The following is a 21,970-nucleotide window of genomic DNA, read 5'->3' on the forward strand; positions in this document are numbered from 1 at the left end:
TTTTAAGTGTGTGTGTGCGGGGCAGGGGTTAAACTTGACTGCATGAAGATCTGCAGCTCTTGTTCTCACGGGGTTCCATATGCTTACAGATATGACTAACCCCATCCAAACCAGACTCCCAGCATGCTGCTCATTGCCTGGGACCCTTGTTGGGTCCATCCCCTTGTCAGGGTGGGCTTCTTGTTTTATGCTTCTTCCACATCTAAGCAGTACTTTCTTGATCCTTTCATCAGGGGCCTCACATTCACCTTAGTGATCTGCAAGAGATAAAATGTTCGTGCTAACCAAAGTTTCTCATCCAAGGGGGTGTGTGTTTGTGCGTGTGAGGGGGAATGAAGCGACACTGTGCAGGATGAATGTTCAGCTGTCAGCTTTGATCTCGTAGTGGTACCCTCCATGTGTTTGTATGGATTTTGACTCCCCAGCATTGCTGTGAGGCTGCTGGCCTGTGCTTCTCTACAAGTATCATTTAAAAAAACCGTGTAAACGTTAGACTGTTCCCTTGCAGGACTCTCTGGTTGAGGTGGAGGAGAAGTACAAGAAGGCCATGGTGTCTAATGCGCAGCTGGACAACGACAAGGCTAACCTCATCTACCAGGTGGATACTCTCAAGGATGTCATCGAGGCCATGGAGGAACAGATGGCTGAACTGCACAGGGAGAATGAGGAGAAGACAAAGGTAGTACAGAGACACCACACAGCAGTACTTCTGATATGGTAGTGGCTGATTTCTAGACAAAGGGTTAAGTTTTATTCAAGTGTTTGCCTGTAGGTGGTGCTTCTGAGGAAATTCATGTAAAAATTAGATTTGCTGTTTTTGCTAGTTTTTTTTCAGTTCAAATAAAGGAAATATGGTAACACTGAAGCATTTCCGAAAGAATTTGTGCATTATCTGAAAAAAACGCAGGGGTGCAAATATTGTTGGCCGCTACTGTAACTCAATCATAATTGCCATAACTCATTTTTTCACGTTTTGTTAAAGGTATCAGTAGCAGCTCTTCATATTGCTGCCATTTCATTTGGTTACCTTTTGATATTTTTTTGTTTCAGGAGCTTGAAAGACAGAAGCACACATGTACAGTCTTACTGCATAAGCAGGATGAACTCAAGGAGGGTATCCGGCAGAGAGATGAACTTATTGAGGTAAGATAACCATTGAGGAACTTGACCTTTATGACCCTCCCTCCCTCCTCAGGAATGTTGCTGCCCAGCATTTCATCCTTGAAACAGGAGGGTATGTCAGGGTTGGGTTCATTAAAACATAGATAGGTGAACGTGTACAGCTGAATGTAACAGGAGTTGGCTTTCACACATTCCCGGTGATGCTGTCCATCCTTGTCTATCTGTGCAGCTCCACTATAGGAGCGAGTAGTGGTCAGGTGGACAGAGTACTGCAGAACTTCTAAGCTGAGATGACTACTTTGTTGTCACCCAGCAACCAGGGCAATGTGTGCTCTTCTCCTACATTCTTCCATCTAGCTCTTTGTCTTTCGCTGTTCATCCCATTCTTGTCTCACTCTGTCTGTCGCTACTCATCCCTCCCCATCTTGCCCTGCCCATCCCACAGGAGAAACAGCGAATCCAGCAAAAGTTAGACTCCCTCACCAGGGAAGTGTTTGACCTGCAGGAAACCATTAACTGGAAGGACAGAAAGATTGGGGTAGGCAGTCATGCAGGGGGCACTGTGGTACCTTGGCCAGCTAGTCTCCATCTCTCACATGGACGAGACCTTCCTCTTTGTTGAACATACAGGAACTCATGCCAATGGTGAAACATACACTTGCACTCCATACACAGGCCACTGTGGGCCGACACTGCACTGCCTGGAGTGTCAGCATGTGGATGGCTGAGTCTGAAGATGCATGTTTTAAATGACTGTTTCTTTCCCAAATGTCCCTTCCATGGGTCAGTTAGCTGAGAGACTGTGACTCTCCTTAAACCATGTGCAAAAGTACAATATTGAGGACAAATATAGAGGGCTTTTTAAAAAGCCCTTTAAACTTAATAATAAAGTTTAGATTGGTGCATAAATGATTTGCTGGTAGCATTTAAATGACGGTAAATGTCATGGACAGCAAAATGACCGTCTTTACACTGTATAGAGTATGACACTTGGTTTAGGTTAAGAACCAGGGTAATAGTGTAGTGTGGCTATACGTTAATGCTGTACAGCATGCTGGTTTTCTGTGGAATGAGACACTTCATAGTTTTGCTCCTGCTGGCTACCAAAGGAAACACTGAACTAGTCTGGGCCTTAGCTGTACCTGTTAATCAGTAGTTTTTATTGGTCTTGCTGGGATGATGTGTGTGTCTGCATGCGCTGCCTCCAGTCTCACTCTCTCATACTCCCACATGCACGCTGCTTTCTCTGCTCTTCCTCCTGTGCCTTTTCTTTCCTGTTCCTCTGTGGTGGTTGTGCGCCCCCTGGTGGCCAGGCACTGGAGAGACAGAAGGAGTACTTTGACTGCATTAGGAGTGAGAGGGATGAGCTCAAAGATGAGCTGGCTGACCTCAAGGGGAAGTCGAAGCCAGCAGAGGTAGGTTGCCGAAACTGGCAAGGCCAGTGGTCATGGAGATGGTGACTCCAATGACTACCAGGGTGCTTAATTTACCCCCAGAAGCCGCTGTCTTTAGTGGGATCATGTTGCCCTGCTGAAGACCAGTCACTGGACCTGGCACCTTGTTTAGTTATACAGAACACCAGCTCGGTGCTCAGATGCTGCACATTTCATTCCTCAATACCAAAGCCAGAGGTGTCAAACAGCAAATGTTGTATAACTTCGGTGTCTGTGCTAGTTTTTGTGATGCTTACAGCATAGTCATAGTCATACAGTTTATGAATGTATATTTATAATGTACTCCTGTCTGGTGGTATTTTGATGCAATTTGGAAGATGAACTGAGTTTGTAGGTCACTGAGCAGTACGTGGGTATTAAATGATAAGATGCAGACTGGTTTTGTGTACACACTGTGTAAAAAGTTGGGGTGACGGCGTAAATGTAACGGTTTCCCAATTATGCTGGTGACCAGTATGCTCCGTGGTGGACTAGAGTACCGATTACATGTCTTCTGTGCTGCTGAGTAAGTGCTCAGGTTACCCACCAAATATGATTTCCACAGAAACACGGGTTGGTGGTCCTCCCAGAGAGCACCCCTAATGGAGATGTCAGCCATGAGCCTGTGGGGGGGGGCATCGCTGTGGTTACACAGGAGACGGCCCAAGTGCTCGAATCTGCAGGAGAGGGCCCATTAGGTAAGGCTGAGTTATGTGCTCCACCTGGCAATTTCCCCTTTCTAACTTGGTCTTTTGCTCAATAATTCACCCATGAACTGTTTCATCCCACTGACTCACTCTCACTGAGCATGACTGCTCCCGGATCATGTGTCTTGTTTACTCTGTTTCAGATGTTAGGCTACGTAAGCTAGCAGATGAAAAAGAGGAGCTCCTGGCTCAGGTACAAGTTAACCCGCGTCACACATGTTGTGTGTATGAAGTTTGTTAGGAATGAGCATTTCCCACAAACAGCTGTATGTTCGTTTGGTAAAATTAGAGTGTGCATTTGGTAATCTGCATTTCTTCCTGTCTCAGATCAGGAAGCTAAAGATGCAGCTGGACGAGGAAAGGCAAAAGAGCACAAAGATGGAGAGCGTCTTCACAGACAGCGAGCGGCTGGAGAACGGGACTGACTTGCACTTCATTGAGATGCAAAGTTAGTTTCTCCTAAATGCATAAGATGAATCCTATGCGGTCCTGCCATTGTGTCATATATGTACAAACACATGTGTAGAATGTGTGGTGCTTTGGTGGTGTTCACATTCTAGCTGGTCAAGTTTATAGTTCCCCAGTTTATTCAAATATTCCAGCGTACAAAGGGTTAATGACTCATTTTGCTGCACTTGTTCATGTTATTCAAATCTGTCACTATAGCTTATGCAGAACTAAGGAAACAATCCTACTCATACTGCTGATTTTACCATTTTATCTTCCAACAGGAGATGCCAATCGACAAATAAGTGAATACAAGTTCAAACTCTCAAAAGCAGAACAGGAAATGGCAACGATGGAACAAAATGTAATTACATCTATCAGGAATACTGTTTGGTACTATCACATAGTGCTTAATGCTATTTGATGTACTTAACCCTCAATGAAGTATCAGTACCCCGTTGGAACCTTGAGTGATCATCCTCAACATCCTTAACCACTAAATAGTACTGTAGTACTCAGCGTTAAATTCGTCATGGAGACTTAGTCCTCTGAACTATGATTTAGGCACAGACACTCCACCCATCCCCACAAGATAAAAATCCCTTAGTAACTCTGATATGCATCATGCTGTTAACGGAAGCTCTCTCTTTCAGATCAACAGACTTGAAGGACAAGTGTCCAGATACAAAGTAGCTGCAGACAACTCTGAGAAAATTGAGGATGAGCTCAAAGTCGAAAAGAGGAAGCTTCAAAGAGAGGTACTGGGCAGGCACACTCACAAGCAGACGTGGACCACTCATACCAACCGCCACCACTAGTGGGGTTTACAAAATCTTTTGTATAGGGCTGCCGCGATTAGTCGACGTAGTCGATGATGTCGACACTGAAAATCAGTCGACATCAATATTTGAAATCGACGCAGTTTTTTAAAATTATTTTAATTTAATTTATCATTAATTTCTAAAACGCTTCAGTTCATTATAACAAATGTTTTCCTCCAAGATCATTATGTAATTATAGGAGTACTCTTATATCGCTAAACAAAAAGGTGGTTTTATACAGTGCAAAGTTCAATGCCAATCATACGGTCATAACGCTATGCATAAGCACCTGAAGAGGGAACACACAGGCACTATTCTGGATCGCCACAATAAGCAAAAGCACCATAAGTGTTCTCTATTATTATCTAAAAGTTCTCCATACCAATGGTAAATTTGAATTATTTTTTTTTGTCCTTGTAGCTGCTAAATACACTTATTAAAGCCATGAAGTGCTACTAATCTGCTTATCGAACTGTGGGCAAAAATGTCCGTATAGTGTGAAAAGCCAGTGTCCATTATCTAAAGCCGTGCAGTGGCATGCAGTTTGTTGTCAAAATAAAATTAGCCTAAACTATTTGATTTTCTGGAGGAAAATTAATCGTTTAGATGAATCGACCAATCAGCAAAACAGTCGATAGATTAACCCACAGAAAGTCATTAATGGCAGCCCTACTTTTGTACCAGCCAACCTCTGATAAATAGACACGATTGGCCCATCATGTCAGAATGTGACATGCTTACAAATGTCCTTAAATCCTTCATCTGTGCAAATAAGAGCTAGTTAAATGTTCCTTTTACTTATAGTCTGTTTCTGCCTCGTTTTAAGCTACTGTAAGTATCTTTCAGAAACACTCTCAAAGCTTGAACTCCATTAACAGGTTAAACTTCAGAAGTTTGGGACAAACAGCGGTAAGTTAAAAGAACTGGGCAGACCTGCGTTGTAAGTGTCATTTGTACCTCCACCTCCAGCTCCGGACAGCCTTGGACAAGATAGAGGAAATGGAGATGACAAACAGCCATCTAGTAAAACGGCTGGAGAAGATGAAAGCCAACCGTACCGCAATGCTGTCCCAACAGTAAGCCTGGATTGGGCAGCCCTGCCCACTAATTCCACCCCTGCACCAATGGGAGCAGCCCAAGGCGTTCTTTGTAACAACAATGCACTGCTCTGCCGATCCTGCGTCTATGAATGAGAACCATTGGCTTGCAAACTCCCACCCAGCCCCAGAGACAGGGGAGAAAGGAGAGGGGGTCACAATGCGTTCATTCAGATTTTTGAGCTTTTTTTTTTTTTTTTTTCCTTTCCCTGAAAGCTTTACACATCATGTTACTCACCACGATTTTGTGTTTCCAGCTGGGTGCTTAACTAGTTTTTTGATAAGTTGCATGAGTCTGGCCCCAAATGGCCTGCAGCAGCCTCCAGCCACCAAGTGCCTTCTACACGGAGCCACGCGTTTCTACACTAAGGATGAAACAAAGGATTGTTATTTCTGGTACAGATTAATGTATTTCAGTAGGGTGCACTTAGGTTTTAAACATATGTAGAATCAAATAACAATATATTGAGTTTCCATTGGTGAGGAATTGAGCAATATTTAAAATTATTTCTTAGAACAACTGTACATGACGTGTATATATGGGGTTGATGTTCTTGCATGGATTTTGGCACATTGGATTTGTTTAAAGACAGGTTGTCAGTACTTGAGGTGCAAAGAACGACAAAAGAAAACATGCTGTACTTTTTCAAACTATCTTTGCTGCTTGGGAAACAAGTGGATTTTCAGTCTCAGGACCACAGTGATTGTGACTGGGGCAGCTACAACATTAAAAGTACACTTTCTAATGCAAATGGAGTCCGTTCTTTCCACACCACAGAAATTCAGTGGATACCTCACTCTTCCGGATATTTGTTGATGAGTTGCTGTTCTGCATCCCAGTAGAGACAGGAAAATCCATTCCCAGAAGGGTGCATGACTTCGGGGCTCAGTTACTCCACTGCCCTCCTTCACTCAGATGGTTTTACATCAAAACTGCATCTCGAATCAGTCAACACTCACTTCAACACATGCTTTTGCGTAGGTTTGTAGGAATTATCAAACATTTTTATTGTCAAGTTAAAGAAAAATAAACACTTGCAGATATCTCCGAGTTTTTTTCTTTTTCCTTCAGCATTCCAGATTAGCATCTCTCAAACACCTTGTAGAGGTCTGGCAGGTTGGCAATCTGCAGCACACTGCCATCCTGACTGAAGTGCTGTGGGGGGCTGAGATGCGTCCTGAAGGATTTGAAGAGCAGGTGCTCCACAGTCCACCTCCACGACGACCCAACCTGATCCTCTGGCTGCAATGGATTGGTCCTTGAGTCAACAGATACAGCACTGCGCAAAAATCTTCAGCAGTCACAGAAGATGCTTAAATGGCATTCATGCTGGTGTGAAACTATGATGCCTGTCAAAACCTCTCCTAAAGTCACCACAGTACTTGCAGCAACAGTCCAATACACCCATGGATTTTTTACCCCACCTTGTTTAACAAATCAAGTTGATTAGCCAAATATCTCAGTTGGGGTATTAACAGAATGGTTGAGGAAATTGAATGAATACATAGAATGGCTGAGGTGCCCCTAAGGAGAAGTTTTGGAACTAAAGTGCAGTTTATCTAGCCATCCAACATATCATCAGTCAGTTTTTTTAGATTCATTCTTGCTTATTTTTTATGGTTACTGTTAATTTGCATATGTTAATTTTTTGGAGGAAATATAAAAATTGCTACCAAGGTAAATATGCTTAAACATTTTCTTTGACTGCCTAAAACTCTTGCATAGTATTTTACATAGAACAAGTTACAAACCATAGCTACACCTGCACTAATCTGAATTGCTCCAGTTCCTCCAAAGAGGTTGCCCTCCCTGGTCATTATAAAGAAATGACTGGGTGACTAACAACCTAAGGGCTTATCATCTACTTCCTGAACTGGGATCAGAATGATGAACTTAAAGTGGTAGACTGACTATGGGTTGAACAAGAAGTGAGTCAATATCAAGGGAAGGGCCTACCTTAGGTTCCACCCCCGTCACATCCTCCATGGTATACTGCTTTCTGATGGAGTAGAATGTGCTGCATTCGCGACTGAAGTCCCCGAAGCACTCTTTCTCATCCTCCCAGTTCACCTGCGTGCAAACACACTTCATTATCCAGTAATTCTATAAAGAGCATGTAAACAGGGATCAAGAGTTATGTGAATCCTGGTGTGCAGAGACAAATGCTAGGAGTCTGGTCATGCGCAGGGGGCAGTGAGCAGAATAGCAGAGCAGTGTACAGAATGGTGGACAGCAGTTAAATTTTGAACTAAAAATGCTTGAGAAAACGAGGCGCGAGGATTAGGGCTGGGACATAACTGAAAAAAACACATGATTACAATACCACAGAAGTATGGATGGTCGCTTTAGATCAAGTAACAGGTGAACATTAATTAGGTGTTGCTGTTTTCTTTAGATGCAAACCATGCACAAAGTTTGTCAGCAATTTCCCTACCTTAAAAGGGAATTAACATGGTAAGAGCAGTAACAAATAATGTAATATTATTCTATTACTTATGTATTAACTACAAACTAAGTCTACTACATACTGACCCCATGTTTGTTCATCATTGATGAATTGTGATGCATGTTTTATCCCAAGTTAAGTAAATATTTGTGAACTACTGATCTCATGTTTGTTCATCAACGTTAATGAATCATGACATGTCTTAAGTAGTTATTATACTTGTTCATGAATTGTAGTTCATTAGTAACCGAGTTACTAGTAAGTATTTGTGCTCTCTCAAGTATAGTGTTACTGGAAGAGTTTGTCTTGTTTGACCATCCACACAAGTTGGGAAGTTTGAAATGGTCTCTAGGAAGCTGAACTTGAACGAATGACATTCTGGCTACTGATAGGAAGATAGAAATCGGTCATGTCTCAAACTTCACAACTTAAAAGAATGGCGAATACACTATTACTGCAATGAATAATGCTTATGAAACGCTGCACTATAATAGCCTTATGTGTGTTTTATTTTAACTGTGCCAGAAACAACCTAGAAGGCTGAACTGAAAGGCAAATCATAAACCCTCCATAAATCTTGTTTTGTCCGTAGCTTAAGCCTACTTCTCCTACAAAGGCGATGACCATTGGTTAGTCACTATCAGATATCCACAACGGGTTATGTAGGATTGATATGGCAAAACACCCCATCCTGCTCACCTCGGTGGCCAGACGCAGCACAAACATGGGCAGCCCTTCCATGGCAGGGATGTAGCCATCCAGCAGCAGTGGCAGTCCAACCAGATTGCCATCCTGGGGGACCAGCGTCAGCGGTCAGAGAGAGACATCAGCACTAAGAGACTCTCCAGCTGAGGGGAAACTCAGCAGAGAGAATAAGTAAGCATTACCTGACTCATTCTATGGCAAACAGCACGTTAGCTCACCTGGTCTACTTCCATGGAGAAGTAGTCCTCTAGCATCTCTGACTTCTTCTGCAGGAATTCCACAATGTACTGGGCCAAACCTTCCTTAGGTCCATCCTCCTCTGACCAACCACTCTCCTCCATCTCCAGTGCCAGCATTGCCAGGTCGTAAAGGGGTGCCGGGTTCTACCAATCAACGCACAGCGTTTGGCTGCAAAGCTGGCTACCCCGCAACTGAATACATGACTTCATACAGTCATAGCCTATGCTTTATAAAAAAAATGCACTAGCAAAACATTAACATCATTGATTTTGAGACAGGGAGGAAATTTTACATATGACTTACAGACAGTCGCAAAACACCGAAGTTCCCAAAGTCGTAGATCAGAATCTGGTAAAAGAGCTCCCGGCTAGGAGAGCAAAAGGGTGTGTGTGAGATTGGAAGGCATTATAACAGTCTAATTAGGCTGCCACCATGCTGCACCCTCTATATTAAATTAAAGGGAAACCATTACTCAATGGGACAAAAATCATTTTAATTATGAATATAAATAAAGAGGATTTCTTACAACAATACTGACCTGAACTTGGTGGTGTCTAGCAGGTACAGTTTAGTCTGGTGCTGGATCAGGGACCACTGAGGAGTGACACAGCCAACGAAGGTATGGTTCTGTAGCATTTCCTGCAGGCCTGGGGATGACAAGTGCAAGGGATCACAGTCATGTTATGTTCAACTGTATCCGGTAAGTAAGCTGAATGCAGCATTCGCATTGGCCACGTAGTAGCAGTGGAGCCAGTCACCTGTGTGAGACAGCTCGCTTATTTGGGCTCGCAGCTCCTTAATGCTGGTGAGCTTGATAATACGTCTGTGGGGAGCAGCAGCGGGGCACGGCTCGTGTTCAGACCCCTCTCGAGGGCGCTTTCTGGAAGAGATGAAAAGGATCCTCGAGGGACTGCAATCCTCGTGGACACACACCTAGAGCAATGAGAGAGCTCCACAGAGCCTTACCTAGTGGAGAGGTCTGAAAGAGGAGTACTACATCCCTGGATGTCTGCTGAGATGCTGGCCTCCTCCTGCGCCAGGGCAGTCAGCAGTGCTGCATCCTCAATATCCTCTTGCTGCTGGTCTGGACTCTCTGACTGGACCTCAGTGCTGGATGGCTCCGTCCGCTCGCTGGGCTGCTCCGTCCGCTCGCTGGGCTGCTCCGTCCGCTCGCTGGGCTGCTCCGTCCGCACGCTGGGCTGCAGAAACGCATCTAACTTTTGGGCACGGCAGTCAGTCCGCACCATGTGCTGAGCGTAGATGCGCTGGCTGGAGTCTGGCACAGAACTGGAGGAGGGTACGACATCTCCACCAGAGGAACCAGAAAGTCCTGGGAGCAGAGTCTGCATCATAGAAATAAGGAGGTAAATCTAACTATGTAAAAATATGATGTTACCATTACAATGTGCCACACTAGCTGGACGAAGACAGTACCTGCGTAAAATAGGTACGTGAAGAGTTGGAGCCCAACAGTTTGGCCTCCAGGTGCCTTTGGATGCTCTCAATGATGGCGTCTTCGTGAAGAAAATGGACCTCATGTTTGGTGGGGTGAACGTTGACGTCGACGTTCTGCGGGGTGATCTCTAGACTGAATTGACATGGCAGTGGGAAGTGAGGGAACGGGAAGTCGTGCTTAGCCACTTGCTCAGCACCTCTTAAGAGCTTGAAAGCCGAGCTAACTCTATTCGTGTTACCTGAGGTAAAGGAAAGGGTGTGTGTTCTTGGGAAGGTAGGCAGCATAGACAGTCTCTATGGCTTTTTTCAGAGCGCTGGACTCTACCAAACGGTCTGTGATACCAATAATAAACAAACACTCACAGTCAGTGCAGTAACATACACAGGCAACACAGTCTCATGCAAACAGATCTCCCACCTGAACTTGTCTGTGATACGTACGGTTAATAAAGAGTAAAAAGATGCACTTCTTGACTGAGTAGTTGGCATTGGAGATGTAACCCTTCACCTTGAAGCTCAATTTCAGATCTTCACAGCCCACTTCGATCAGCTCTCTGTTCACAGAGCACGACACACACTCATCAACAGTTTATTGTTGCGATGCTGTGTTCTAGATTTAATGTATTCTTGTTTTTTCTAAAACCAGTGTTTGGTGGCCAGAATGTTGGGCTGCTCGCTGCAATGGCGTGTTGACAATGTAAATATGGAGGTCAGAAGGCACCACAAAGAAGAGGCTGCAGTCTTACATGACTGGGTAATATCTTTTGAAGAACTACTTACAGTCTTCAAACTACTCACAGCCCAGCTCCAGACGCAACAGCAGAACATCTGTGTCCCACAACCCAAATTACAAGAACAATGGGGAGAAACTAGGCAAAACTGTCTGGCTCTGCCATGGGGGGACCACAACAACCAACTGGATAGCCAATACATTTACTTCCCATACTTCGCTCAATATGCAAATACAAACAGGGCAAGAGGCAAAGGCGTAGGGGGCAGCACCTGCTCACCGTGTTGCCAAACACGGACCGTATGTTGTCCACCGTTGAGGCGTTGGGCAGCGTCCTCACATCTGCCATGGTCTCCCCTTGCTGACAGGGTACAGATTCAGAATCACCATCAGAATTAACCACAACTTCCTACTCGACTAAACAGGAGGTTCCCCACTCCATATAAATGAGTATGCATACCTTTTTAACTGAAAAGCTCTTTCCTGAATTGTGAATAGCATACCTGTAAAACATTTCAAGACCTTAGCATTAGTTCATCAAGTATTTTATTAATTAGGTTTCAAAATTTCACATGCGAGCCTCTAGAAACTTCTGCAGCCCCGCAGCTTGGAGATGGCCTACAGACAGGTAGCACGCCACACCATCCCCTCACCTGCTTACCACCTCCACAATTTTGCTATACTCCTCACTTGGACTCCTTAAGGCCTTCCTGCGCGTGGACACATTGTAGAACAGATCTTCTACCTGCAGAGGTACACACAGGTATACTTCCTGTACATCAGCAGGTAGCAGAATGATGCTCTCCAATACTTCGTCACTTCCCCAAACATTCCTCACTAGTCCCACACCCAATGAAGGAGACCCTCAACAGCTTCATTTATATGTGACAGTTATTCTATCATAATGTAAATGAATGACCAGGTTATTTCTCAGTCTTCTGTCATCGGCCACAATAGTAAAAGATAAATAATCAATCTGTTCAGTCAGTACTACAGATGCACAGTATCACAACAATTGATATAATATTCTGTCACATTGCAAAAGTACAATAATTAGTGTTGTTGCTAATTTGTCTATAAATTCTCAGACAGTGGTATAACTGCAATACACTGTTAAAAACCCTGTAAAACAAAGAAAACAGGAGTCTTGTATCAGAAGAAGCAGGGCTCACAAATTACACTCAGTGACAAAAAAGTTAAGCACCCAGATGTAACGGTCTGATTTGGATGTAATTTGGTAAACGTGTGGACCAGCGATGGGTAAATGATTTGGGTATGTAAATGATTGTTTGCAAGGAGTTGGAGCATTTAGTCACCAGACACAGAGGATGCCTCATAAACACATTAGACACCATTACCAGCACTTCACGGAGTTTGATAGGGGGGCATTGTGGGTTTGCATGAGGCTGGGTGGTCGTATCGTGCAACTGCCCGGCATGTGTGGCATGCAGATGTCACAGTCACCTGATCTTGGAACCAATGGGCAAGGTTCTGGCCGCCCAAGACAGACCACACCATGGGAGGATCGTCATATTGCGCGCCAAACATTACAGAACCCCATGTCATCTGTGCCTGCCATCCGGGTACAGGAAGTGGACTCTTTTTACAACACCTCATGTCACCCCGCTCCGTGTCTCCGTGTCAGCCAGACTACGGGTTTACTGTCCCATGCAGAGGACTCTGTCTGGGTGCTTAACAAACTTAAGTGACACCACAAAGCAATTTTTTCCCCTCGGCAAATCTGTGCCCTCCATGGTACCTACAGTGATCTGGGTCCCCTGATTTCCTGCACAGGGTTTGGGAGGCGCCTTTAGCTTCCCATCGCTGTAACTGGCTCTGAGGGGGGAGAGAGAACACTGAGGCTGGCTGCTGTTGGCACGGACCACCAGCTACCACAGCGTTACGTTAAACACTGGCTCACCTGTAGGCATTGGCACGGAATGCCAACTACCCTGGCCTTACGTTAAACACTTGCTTACCTGTAGGCACACTTCCCATCAGCTGTTTTCGTTGTTATAGTCACATGAGCTACATGACTTATACTGGCTAAGGCCTGCAAAGCACAGATGAGAGTAATTTCAAAAGCTCATTCCAAGTTAACTAACGTTAAGCAACACAGATGAGAGTTATTAGAAAACAACCATGACAATCGCTTTTCTAGTTCATATTTAGTGGTTTAAGAAAGAAATATTAAGTAGGATGACTGAAAACAACAAAAAAATTACAGCTGAATGCAGATTGGCAACCATTTTCATTGTCAGCAGGTTGTTATATTGAAACAGTAGTAACAAAGTTCACAATAACAATAGAAATTTAAACATCTTATTTTGGCCTGTGATTGTACACATATGTGAAGATGATGAAGCAGTCTGAATAACACACACTGTGCTATGACACTGACCTCCCCTCTGAATCCATATGTGCTGATGGCTGTGAGGTCTTCAAACTTCTGAAGTTTACTTGTTGTAAACCTCTCACATACTATTTCCATGTCCTCTTTCTACAGTGCAGGCATACAGAACATCACAACAACATATGTTAGGCAGCACTGTCATGTATTACTTTACTGCACTACGTACGAATTAAATGCAGACCGCTTGGCTCTCACCCTGATGCCTGTCCCATTGTCCTGAATCTGGATAAGCTTCAGTCCTCCTTCCTTCACAGTCACCTGAATACTGGTTGACTTCGCATCTAAACTGTAGGTAAGTTTTTTTAAGCATGATTTGTAATAACGCTATCCACGTTATGCAGGTACGTGGGAACGCTTGTAAACAATGTTTTACAAAAGACATGATGGAAAGGGGTTAAATTATAAACGTCTGCTTCATACTCGCTTCGTACTTCACTTCGTCCACCCTAAGAGTGGTCAGAATTATTCTTTCGTAAAAGTATTTAATTGGGATAAATCATAATATATATTGCAAATGGGAGGGTAAAACGCCGTATAAAACAGCTAGCTGTTCGATAAGAATTCAGAATACCGAAAAAATGAACTTATTTATGTATACACCATTTGTACCTACATCACCGAATGATTACCAGAGAAATATCACTAGTAGCCGTTAGCCAAGTAGCTCAGTTTCTTACCAGTTTTCTATCATTTCTTTAATAGCATTGGCGGGTCGCTGAATGACTTCACCGGCCGCAATGCGATTCACCACGGTTTCGTCTAGCCTTCGGATAACACCAGCCATATTTCGGGTGGACCGGTCCAGTGATGCGGGGAGCTGCGGTACCCACTCCTAGTCGGCTAATTCAGGCTAACACAGCCCGCCGCGCGACTATGGCTGACAGCGCGCGCCAGTCCCGCCCACCGCGAAGCACAAGCGAGCGGGGTGCGGACACGCCGCTCCATTGGCTGCAGTCTTTCTGTTTCTTAACCCATTGAAGCCTGTCGTTCGGTGTAACCAGGGGCGCCGCTAGCAATTTTGGGCCCTATGACAAAATATGAGGTTGGGCCCCCCTACCACACCCATTCAGATCTCTGGGGGCCCCTAAAGGGCGTGGGCCCTTAGAATTGTCCCAACTTTCCCCCCCTTAGCGGCGCCCCTGGGTGTAACTCATGGTATGCAGGGACGGATTATGGGTTGTGTGGGCCCCTAGGCTTCTTTACCTTAATCAGTTGAATGTGAAGAAAACCACTAGTCCATCAACTCATTTTCTAACCACTCATTTTGATCAAGGACATAGGGGTGAAAAACAGTCAATCTGATTATAAAACTGCGTCTCTCCTGGGCATTCCTTCATTAAGTCAGTGGTTATTTTCCTAGATCCCCTCTCTGCCTGGGCTGCTGTTCCCACCAATGAGAAGCAAAGATGCCCTCCTCATAGTCACCCTCTCCTGCAAATTCCTTATCAGTGTTGTCCTGGTCCCATCCTGGTACATTTTGCTGCGTGATCTCATCTACGTATGTCTGGATGGACACACACACACACACACACACACACACACACACACACACACACATACACACACATACACACACACAGGAACAGCCATTAGCTATGTACATGTATATAGTGAATCTACAGTGCCTGACAGACTTATTAGCATCAAAGACAAAATTGATGAACTCAGCAGGACAATGTCATTATCGGACCATTTTGGAAGCCTGATGGACAGAATCCAAGACACTGAACAGGACTATGCGACAGTCTGTTAGGAAGCCAACTTTGCATGATGTATATCAAATTACTTCTAAAAGAAAAAGCGGTAAGTATGATTTGAACAGAGAGCTGTGGTTCCTCCCGCATGTCCATAGTGGTGTCTACGGGCCACAGGCGGATCTGAGAGGAGGACACCGTCCTACATGACGGATGAAAGGAGAAACCAGCTGACAGCACGCAAACCAAAGAGGCTACAAACTACTAACGACAATGGGGGGTGGGGGGAGCACACAGCGGGAATAAATTCTCAGTATGAACTTTTATTTCTCCTACCAACAGTTATACACTTTTCACAAACACAATGAATACTTAGATTGTCAGTCTGCACTCTTCTAGGGTAAAACAGCAACTTCTGTTCCTGAAACTGATTGCAAAAACTAATTATAAAAAATAAATAAGTAAATAAAATTTTGTTCAACTTTTCCTCATCCTAAAATGTGTGATTTATCACAAATTCAAAGGAATAATGTACTTCTATTACTATGGACACGTTTAGCAAACTGCAGGTAGATGAAAGTCCATGTATGTATGGTAGGTGGGATTCAACAGAGATATTATCCAAAAACAAAGCACCAAACATGGCAGTCTGGCCTGAGAAGCACCAGCCCAAGGGCACAGCGGGGACTAGGTCTTACCTTCGGCATGGATCTTCAAGGCATCATAGATGGTGGCAAAAACCGAAACCATGACAAATTCACAGTGTAGACAGGTAAGCAAAAACAACACCGACAAATGACGACTAGTCGCATGAAACTAGAACCGATCTATGGACGAAAATTCCATGTGATGGTACAAAATTCACATTCCGAGCAATTACAATGTAACAATGTGGAATTCCAGATTCCATACATAAAACACAACAGGCCAAAAGCGGTCATTTCCTTTCATGCCATTGCCACTTTCTGCTTGGTAACAGCCATATTTGCTCACTCTTTCTGGAATGAATGATACCGAGTCATGGATAACACCGACTTCACTGCGCATTTTAATGTCACGAGGGGAGTTGGACGAGCGATATCTCTGAGGAAGTCTTTAGTCTTTAGGTCAGAGGTTCTGTCGATGAAGTACCATTCCTTTGGAAAGGGTCGACAATAACAATCAGTTGTCGATGGGGGCCAGTGAGGGAAGACTTGAAGAACCACCAAAACAACGTGGTGTGATGAAGCATATACAAAAAATCAGGATAAAAAGAAGGATGGTGTTTATGATAGCGACAACACTGGAGGACGCAAATGTAAGCTACCCTCCAACTGCCAACAATGCAAGCAGAAATCAGAGTGCTGGGTATGTGTTTGTGGTAGACTTGTCTCTAGCTACTATCATCTGCCTCCAGAAGCTCATCAAGAAACGTCAGCACCTCCATCTGGAATAGGGACAAAGCACAGAAGGACAAAATATGTATACAAGGTACAATCAGATGATGACAAGCATGGCCCTGTTTACCCATATCTTACAACTGAATGTGTGAGGAATGTGTAAAATACATGGAAAGAACACAGATGGAATGTGAAAGACACAGGTAAGGAATCTGTAAAAAGGACAATTACAGAATGGCAAAGAAAGGAGATACGGGCTGCCTGATTCTAGCAACATTACCATAAACGGAAATCAAGTATTTCTCTCTGCTATAAAGACTAACACCGAGTAAATAACAGCTACAACCCCCCCATTAAATGTTCTGGGTGAAGAGACCAATCACATTAAGTCTACAGGTGTGATTCAGTGTCTCTAGGGTAGAACCTATACATGAGGGTGTCCTGTGTACAGACTACTGAAAGCTGATCTTCATTAAGACATTTCAACCAAATGTCAGGTACAGCTTTCTGCTTAATCAGATTACAAAGAAACAACTATTCTAGAGTTGGTTTTGTGGTATCTGAACTGTGAATGGTAAAGATCTGCAACCAAGATACCTGTGGGGTGTACTAGGATTCGAGTTTCTATGCTCAGAGTTAACTCAAAGGGGCTGGGATGATTAACCCTGATTGCCCTGATCAGCAAACAGTACTATGATGGTGGTTATCAACTCAGTAAATTGACTCTGGGATTGTCTGTGCACATTCAAATAAAGGGGGTGGAGCTGCACTAAGAGACTAAGAGGTGGTCTGTGTTGGGTACTTCCTACCTATCTTCTGCTCCGCACCGAATATGGGTATGGGGGTAAAAACTGAAGGGACCGGCACCGAATATGGGTATGGGGGTAAAAACTGAAGGGACCGGCACCGAATATACCGACATCTGAAGGAGAGAAGAGAAGTAAGCAGCCTAAAAACTAACTTTGCAAACTGAAATGAAAAAGGATGACACAGTGATATGAAGATAGTCAAACAGACCAACAGTCAAATAATAGTAAATACTACAGCATTGCTGCCTTTTCATCTCGACCCTCATATGCATGTGAAATGACATCTGTAGACATGGCAGGTAAGGGTTTCCTACTTCATCATCTGCCTGCAGGTGCTTTTGTGAAAACTCCAGCATCTCCAGCTGCATGTTGGTCTGGTTAAAATATCGCACAGCCTCCTGGGAAAGCAATGACAGCAATGTCAGCCTGTACACTGAGGGAGCATGGAGGACCATCCTGCTTCTTCAAACCGTGCATCCTTGGGCTTCCAATTGGCCTGTATCAGGATGTTGTCACTGATGTTTTGCAACTTCTCAGGACCACAGGTAGTACTGTGATAAAATAAGTGGGGTCAAATAAAAAGATGTGTGTACAACACCATTGTGTAAGTACAGTGTTAAAAAACAAACAAAAAGAAAAACTTGTATTTAGTTAAATGCTGCCCTCTGCTGGCAAAGAGCTAAACTATACTCAACATACAGCATTTCTGTGCCTGGATTATTGGCTTCATAAGGGAAATGGAAAAAAGAATTGCTGTAGTAACAGCATAGCAAACAGTAAGAGCTTCAGTCCATCAACTGATGCAATTCCTTAACTGACGAGATGACAAGACATCAGCATCCAATCCAGTAGAGAAAATGCACCACCAAAGAGGTAAGGAAAGTTTATTTAAATAGCAGTATTCAGACACAAGGTAATTCAAAGTGCTTTACAAAGACAGAGAACAGACTCACAGCTCTGGGTAAGAAGTCCTCCTCGGAGAGCCCCCACTTGTCCTTGTGGTACTGATAGTAGACAATATTGTTCTTCATGACGTCATCTCCGGGGTCCAGCAGAGTATAGCTGGCTGCGCAGGGCACAGCGTTCTTCAGATCATTCACTGCACACAGAAACATGGCTGGAAGGTCAGGCACACCAGCTTTATTAGGTGGTTTAACATCACTTGATCCCAAGGTCTTATTTGGCATGTAGGCCTCTTGCTACGTTGCACGGCATCACAGACTGAATTGTAACACTTACGCTTATAATAAGCAAACTGGAGGTAGTGGTACATGGTGGCAACAAACTTGTCTACGATGAAGCCGCCTACGACGGGTGTGAGCTGACCCTCGCACCTGACCTTTCTCTCCAAAACCTCTGTGAAGTGATCTAAAACGGGAGGACAGAAACAGCCAATGAGAACGCATGCATGTACATCCACATGTCCCACTGACTAACTGCCACTGGGCAGCTAATAAAATCCCAATCATATTATCCCCTGCAGAGTCACTCTGACACAAATCTCATCTCCATACTGCATTTACAGATGAGGGCCATGGATACCCTGGCATATTCATGGGGCCCAGCACTTGACAGGGACCACAGTAGGAGCATGGATACCATGGCATATTCATGGGGCCCAGCACCTTACAGGGGCCACAGTAGGAGCATGGATACCCTGGCATATTCATGGGGCCCAACACTTGACAGGGGCCCTTGAATATGTAAGATCAAATTGTGTAAGATCAAAAAGTCAAATTGGGCAGAGGGGGGACATTCTGATCGGGGTTCTAGCATTTCTACATTCCTGGTCATGGTGGTAGTATGGGAACTATGGCTTCCAAGACATTCCCACCCAGCTGGTAGGAATAATTTCCAGTGTATCCCAGATTTATCCTGTTCCAAACTCCCACAGTTGACTTCTCTGACTCCAAAGCAGCAGCAGCTCCATTTTGAAGTCTCTCCAGAGCTCAGAGCCCAGCAATCATGCAGAGAAACCTCATTTAGGTCGCTGGTACTCTGTTCTTTCAGTTTTTACTCATTAGCAGAGGTTAGACAGAGATACAGATTGTTGGATTTCTGATCTTTGCATCTTCCACAGAACAAAATAAAAAATAAAAAATATTGTCTTGGAGAAGTAAAGGTCATGGGAGGTGAGCTACCTGCTATGGATGGATAGAAGTCCTTGAAATCCTGAATATCTCTGGAACTCTCAGCTGCAGCTAGGCACTCGTCATAAGCTGTGAAGAAGTCTCGCAGGGCGAGCTCCATGTCCACCACAGAGGTGCGGAAGATGCCAGCATTGAACGCTCTCACTGCTCGGATAAACAGTGCCTACAGATCCAACAGACACAAGCTCAGTTGGACAAAACTCTGCGATGTTTGGTCAGAACCACCAGGTGAAGTAGGAAGGATCCCTCAGCACTGACCCGAAACCGACATCCTTAAAGAAACCACTACCTCACACAGCAAAGTAGTGTAATAAGCAGGAATTGAAAGAGATTTTAGACTTAAATGAGATGGGCTTTGATGTGTTATTCACACACTGTAATGACAGTGTGTTCTGACAATCAATACCTCGAAATGAGCATATTGCACACATTGATAACCTTTTTTAAACAAGGTTTGAAGTCCTGACACAACCATACACTACAAAATCATATCCACTATTTAACAATCCTACTATTTAACTAATTTAGCCTATTTCCCTTTATGAGATACAATATAATAAAAAGATAAAGAATATCTTTCTAAGAGATCAGAGGTCACTAAGACAGAGTAAGTGTGCAGATATCCGCTTACCTCATAAGATTTAGCCTCTAGGTCTTTAAGGTGGTCCTCTGCTCCTGGAAGGCTTTTGTAATAGTCCATGTTCCTCTTCATCATCTCATCATCTGGGTGCTTCAGCATGAAGGTATGTGCCGCAGCTACAGCCTTTGCCAGGTTGTTGGACTAAAGTCAAAACATGTACAACAGGTCACAACAAGTCTCCACTTTGTGGGTGGTTACTGTAGGTTACGTGTGCATCAGACACGTGCGTTAACGCATCTAGTAAGCAGCATGCAGTCCCCAAGAACCCCCCCAAGTAAACATCAAACTCCGCTTATGCCAGAACACACCGAACACCCGGTGGTAAATATCTGTACGTAAGACAGAATCCTTATCAGCAGTCAATTTAGAACATCCTAAATTTTCCTCCATCAAAATCTAGCAAAGAAAACGATGTTTACATGTAATTTAAGTTTTATCATGTCAATTAAATTAGTTTTACCGTCAGTCCACTCTAACTATTAGATATACTGTATATGTATTGATATTTATTAACCCTTTATAGACGCACATGTTGTTTCTGAAGACCGTGTTAAAAGTTATTTTTTATGCATCGGAAGCACGCAGGTCCGACTTACTTTGAAGAAGGCGAACTGAAGGTACTTGTAGGGCTCCCGGTTCTCGAACTCCCCCAGCGTCTCTCGGCTGGGCATGGTCTGTCGGAAAGCAGGCAAGCCGTGCTTGCACCTCTTCAAACACTGGGCCCTTTTCATGATATTGCCGAATGCATGGAGCTCCGGAAACTCCTCAAACTTCTCTTCATTGTCTAATCGCACAGAGCTACAGTTCAGATTGCAGAAAGCCTCACTGTCTTTAAATAGTCGGTAAAGTCTCAGGCTCACTTCCAAATAGTCCACGCATTCTTGCCAGTTTTCTTTAGTGTATTGATCTAGCGCATATTTGTAAGCGGATTCAAGTGGCATAAGTTCGTTGCTCGGAAAACTTCGGAAACTATACGTCTCGTATTGCGCATCAGCATAAAAGGTGAACAGGTAGAGAAACGTTGCGAAAGTTAAATGAGACATTCGTGCCATTTCAGATCCTTCGCACAGACATTCCCTGGCAAGGACGACTACTCAACCCGTTAGCAGATCATGCCCGACTACGGGGCGGGGAGAAGGGGCTTGTGACTGGGCGTCCCCGCTAGACTGCAGCGGAAATGGCCGGATTGCGTGGATTTAAATTATACCGTCCAATTTTAGAATAGGAAACCTTACTGTAAAAGCACCACGATGGGTCCAGTCAGTCTCCTTTGAACTGTTTGTATAAGCATTTTGTTGCCTAAAGCGGTCTAACGATTGATTGTAGAGACTTGCCAAAAAGCAGCTGAACAAACTTGAAAACTGCAGCCACGCAGCACTACACCTAAGGCTATGGAAAAATATATACTGTAAGCATCACCATTCATGCATATGATGGGTTACAAATGACGGCAGTCGGTACAAAAGCATACACTCAAGTAGTTAGATAAACTGTATATTTGTTCACTTTGTTGTACATTCGATCCCCACAAAACTGCGCACTTATTTAGAAAAGGTTTGGAGTGGTACAATGAACGTCTTCCATCTCCTACTACACACTCATCAAAAACATAGCGGGCCTATCTGTTACTCATGAATATTATAATAGTATTGATATTTCTATGGGGCTTTTAATTATAATT

The 21,970-nt window shown here is 44.0% G+C and overlaps 3 protein-coding genes across 10 annotated transcripts in view; 1 reads left to right on the top strand and 2 right to left on the bottom strand.

Moving 5' to 3' along the window:
* The window catches only part of LOC125748417 (leucine-rich repeat flightless-interacting protein 2-like), a 26,527-nt gene extending 20,148 nt beyond the window's left edge, over window positions 1–6,379 (top strand). For 4 of the 6 annotated variants that reach the window (XM_049024477.1, XM_049024478.1, XM_049024479.1 and 1 more), the window contains 10 exons: window positions 509–679; window positions 1,051–1,143; window positions 1,568–1,660; window positions 2,436–2,537; window positions 3,121–3,253; window positions 3,406–3,455; window positions 3,590–3,710; window positions 3,994–4,073; window positions 4,363–4,467; window positions 5,500–6,379. In XM_049024477.1, coding sequence (XP_048880434.1) covers window positions 509–679; window positions 1,051–1,143; window positions 1,568–1,660; window positions 2,436–2,537; window positions 3,121–3,253; window positions 3,406–3,455; window positions 3,590–3,710; window positions 3,994–4,073; window positions 4,363–4,467; window positions 5,500–5,610 — 1,059 coding nt within the window. In that variant the 3' untranslated portion in view covers window positions 5,611–6,379. The remainder of the gene's footprint in view (window positions 1–508; window positions 680–1,050; window positions 1,144–1,567; window positions 1,661–2,435; window positions 2,538–3,120; window positions 3,254–3,405; window positions 3,456–3,589; window positions 3,711–3,993; window positions 4,074–4,362; window positions 4,468–5,499) is intronic. The other 2 variants (XM_049024482.1, XM_049024483.1) reach the window with 1 other exon arrangement.
* LOC125748418 (DNA mismatch repair protein Mlh1-like) lies at window positions 5,803–14,538 on the bottom strand. The gene is made up of 19 exons (XM_049024484.1): window positions 14,295–14,538; window positions 13,813–13,903; window positions 13,606–13,704; window positions 13,184–13,257; window positions 12,964–13,040; window positions 11,858–11,945; window positions 11,665–11,707; window positions 11,477–11,565; window positions 10,916–11,028; window positions 10,714–10,807; window positions 10,454–10,607; window positions 9,986–10,362; window positions 9,778–9,899; window positions 9,558–9,666; window positions 9,323–9,386; window positions 8,998–9,162; window positions 8,774–8,866; window positions 7,585–7,698; window positions 5,803–6,870 (listed from the first exon to the last, which is right to left on the bottom strand). The coding sequence occupies exons 1-19, from the start codon at window positions 14,399–14,401 to the stop codon at window positions 6,709–6,711; spliced, it is 2,235 nt and encodes a 744-aa protein (XP_048880441.1). The 5' UTR covers window positions 14,402–14,538; the 3' UTR covers window positions 5,803–6,708.
* A 1,076-nt stretch (window positions 14,539–15,614) lies between these two features.
* LOC125748425 (cartilage-associated protein-like) lies at window positions 15,615–21,764 on the bottom strand. 3 transcript variants are annotated; one of them, XM_049024503.1, is made up of 9 exons: window positions 20,886–21,762; window positions 20,281–20,430; window positions 19,641–19,812; window positions 18,739–18,867; window positions 18,453–18,598; window positions 17,814–17,897; window positions 17,554–17,612; window positions 17,500–17,513; window positions 15,615–16,737 (listed from the first exon to the last, which is right to left on the bottom strand). In XM_049024503.1, exons 1-9 carry the CDS (start codon window positions 21,339–21,341, stop codon window positions 16,715–16,717), a joined length of 1,233 nt encoding a protein of 410 aa, XP_048880460.1. In that variant the 5' UTR covers window positions 21,342–21,762; the 3' UTR covers window positions 15,615–16,714. The 3 variants fall into 3 exon arrangements, with proteins under 3 accessions (XP_048880460.1, XP_048880459.1, XP_048880461.1); XM_049024502.1 differs by having other exon boundaries at window positions 17,500–17,612; window positions 20,886–21,764; XM_049024504.1 differs by lacking the exons at window positions 17,500–17,513; window positions 17,554–17,612 and having other exon boundaries at window positions 20,886–21,756.
* Window positions 21,765–21,970: the final 206 nt, after the last annotated feature.

This window comes from Brienomyrus brachyistius, chromosome 9 (genome assembly GCF_023856365.1).
Source record: "Brienomyrus brachyistius isolate T26 chromosome 9, BBRACH_0.4, whole genome shotgun sequence".
NCBI lineage: Eukaryota > Metazoa > Chordata > Actinopteri > Osteoglossiformes > Mormyridae > Brienomyrus > Brienomyrus brachyistius.

What these genes read in the sequence shown, in the direction of transcription:
- LOC125748425 (XM_049024502.1), bottom strand. Translation starts at nt 21,341, where the DNA reads ATGGCACGAATGTCTCATTTAACTTTCGCAACGTTTCTCTACCTGTTC. An exon ending in CTTCTATCCATCCATAGCAG is followed by an intron (nt 18,868 to 19,640) that starts GTAGCTCACCTC and finishes CTCCCGTTTTAG; the next exon opens with ATCACTTCACAGAGGTTTTG. An exon ending in AGGACTTCTTACCCAGAGCT is followed by an intron (nt 17,898 to 18,452) that starts GTGAGTCTGTTC and finishes TTGCTTTCCCAG; the next exon opens with GAGGCTGTGCGATATTTTAA.
- LOC125748418 (XM_049024484.1), bottom strand. Translation starts at nt 14,401, where the DNA reads ATGGCTGGTGTTATCCGAAGGCTAGACGAAACCGTGGTGAATCGCATT. An exon ending in ATTGTGGAGGTGGTAAGCAG is followed by an intron (nt 11,708 to 11,857) that starts GTGAGGGGATGG and finishes AATGTTTTACAG; the next exon opens with GTATGCTATTCACAATTCAG. An exon ending in TCTCCATGGAAGTAGACCAG is followed by an intron (nt 8,867 to 8,997) that starts GTGAGCTAACGT and finishes CTGGTCCCCCAG; the next exon opens with GATGGCAATCTGGTTGGACT.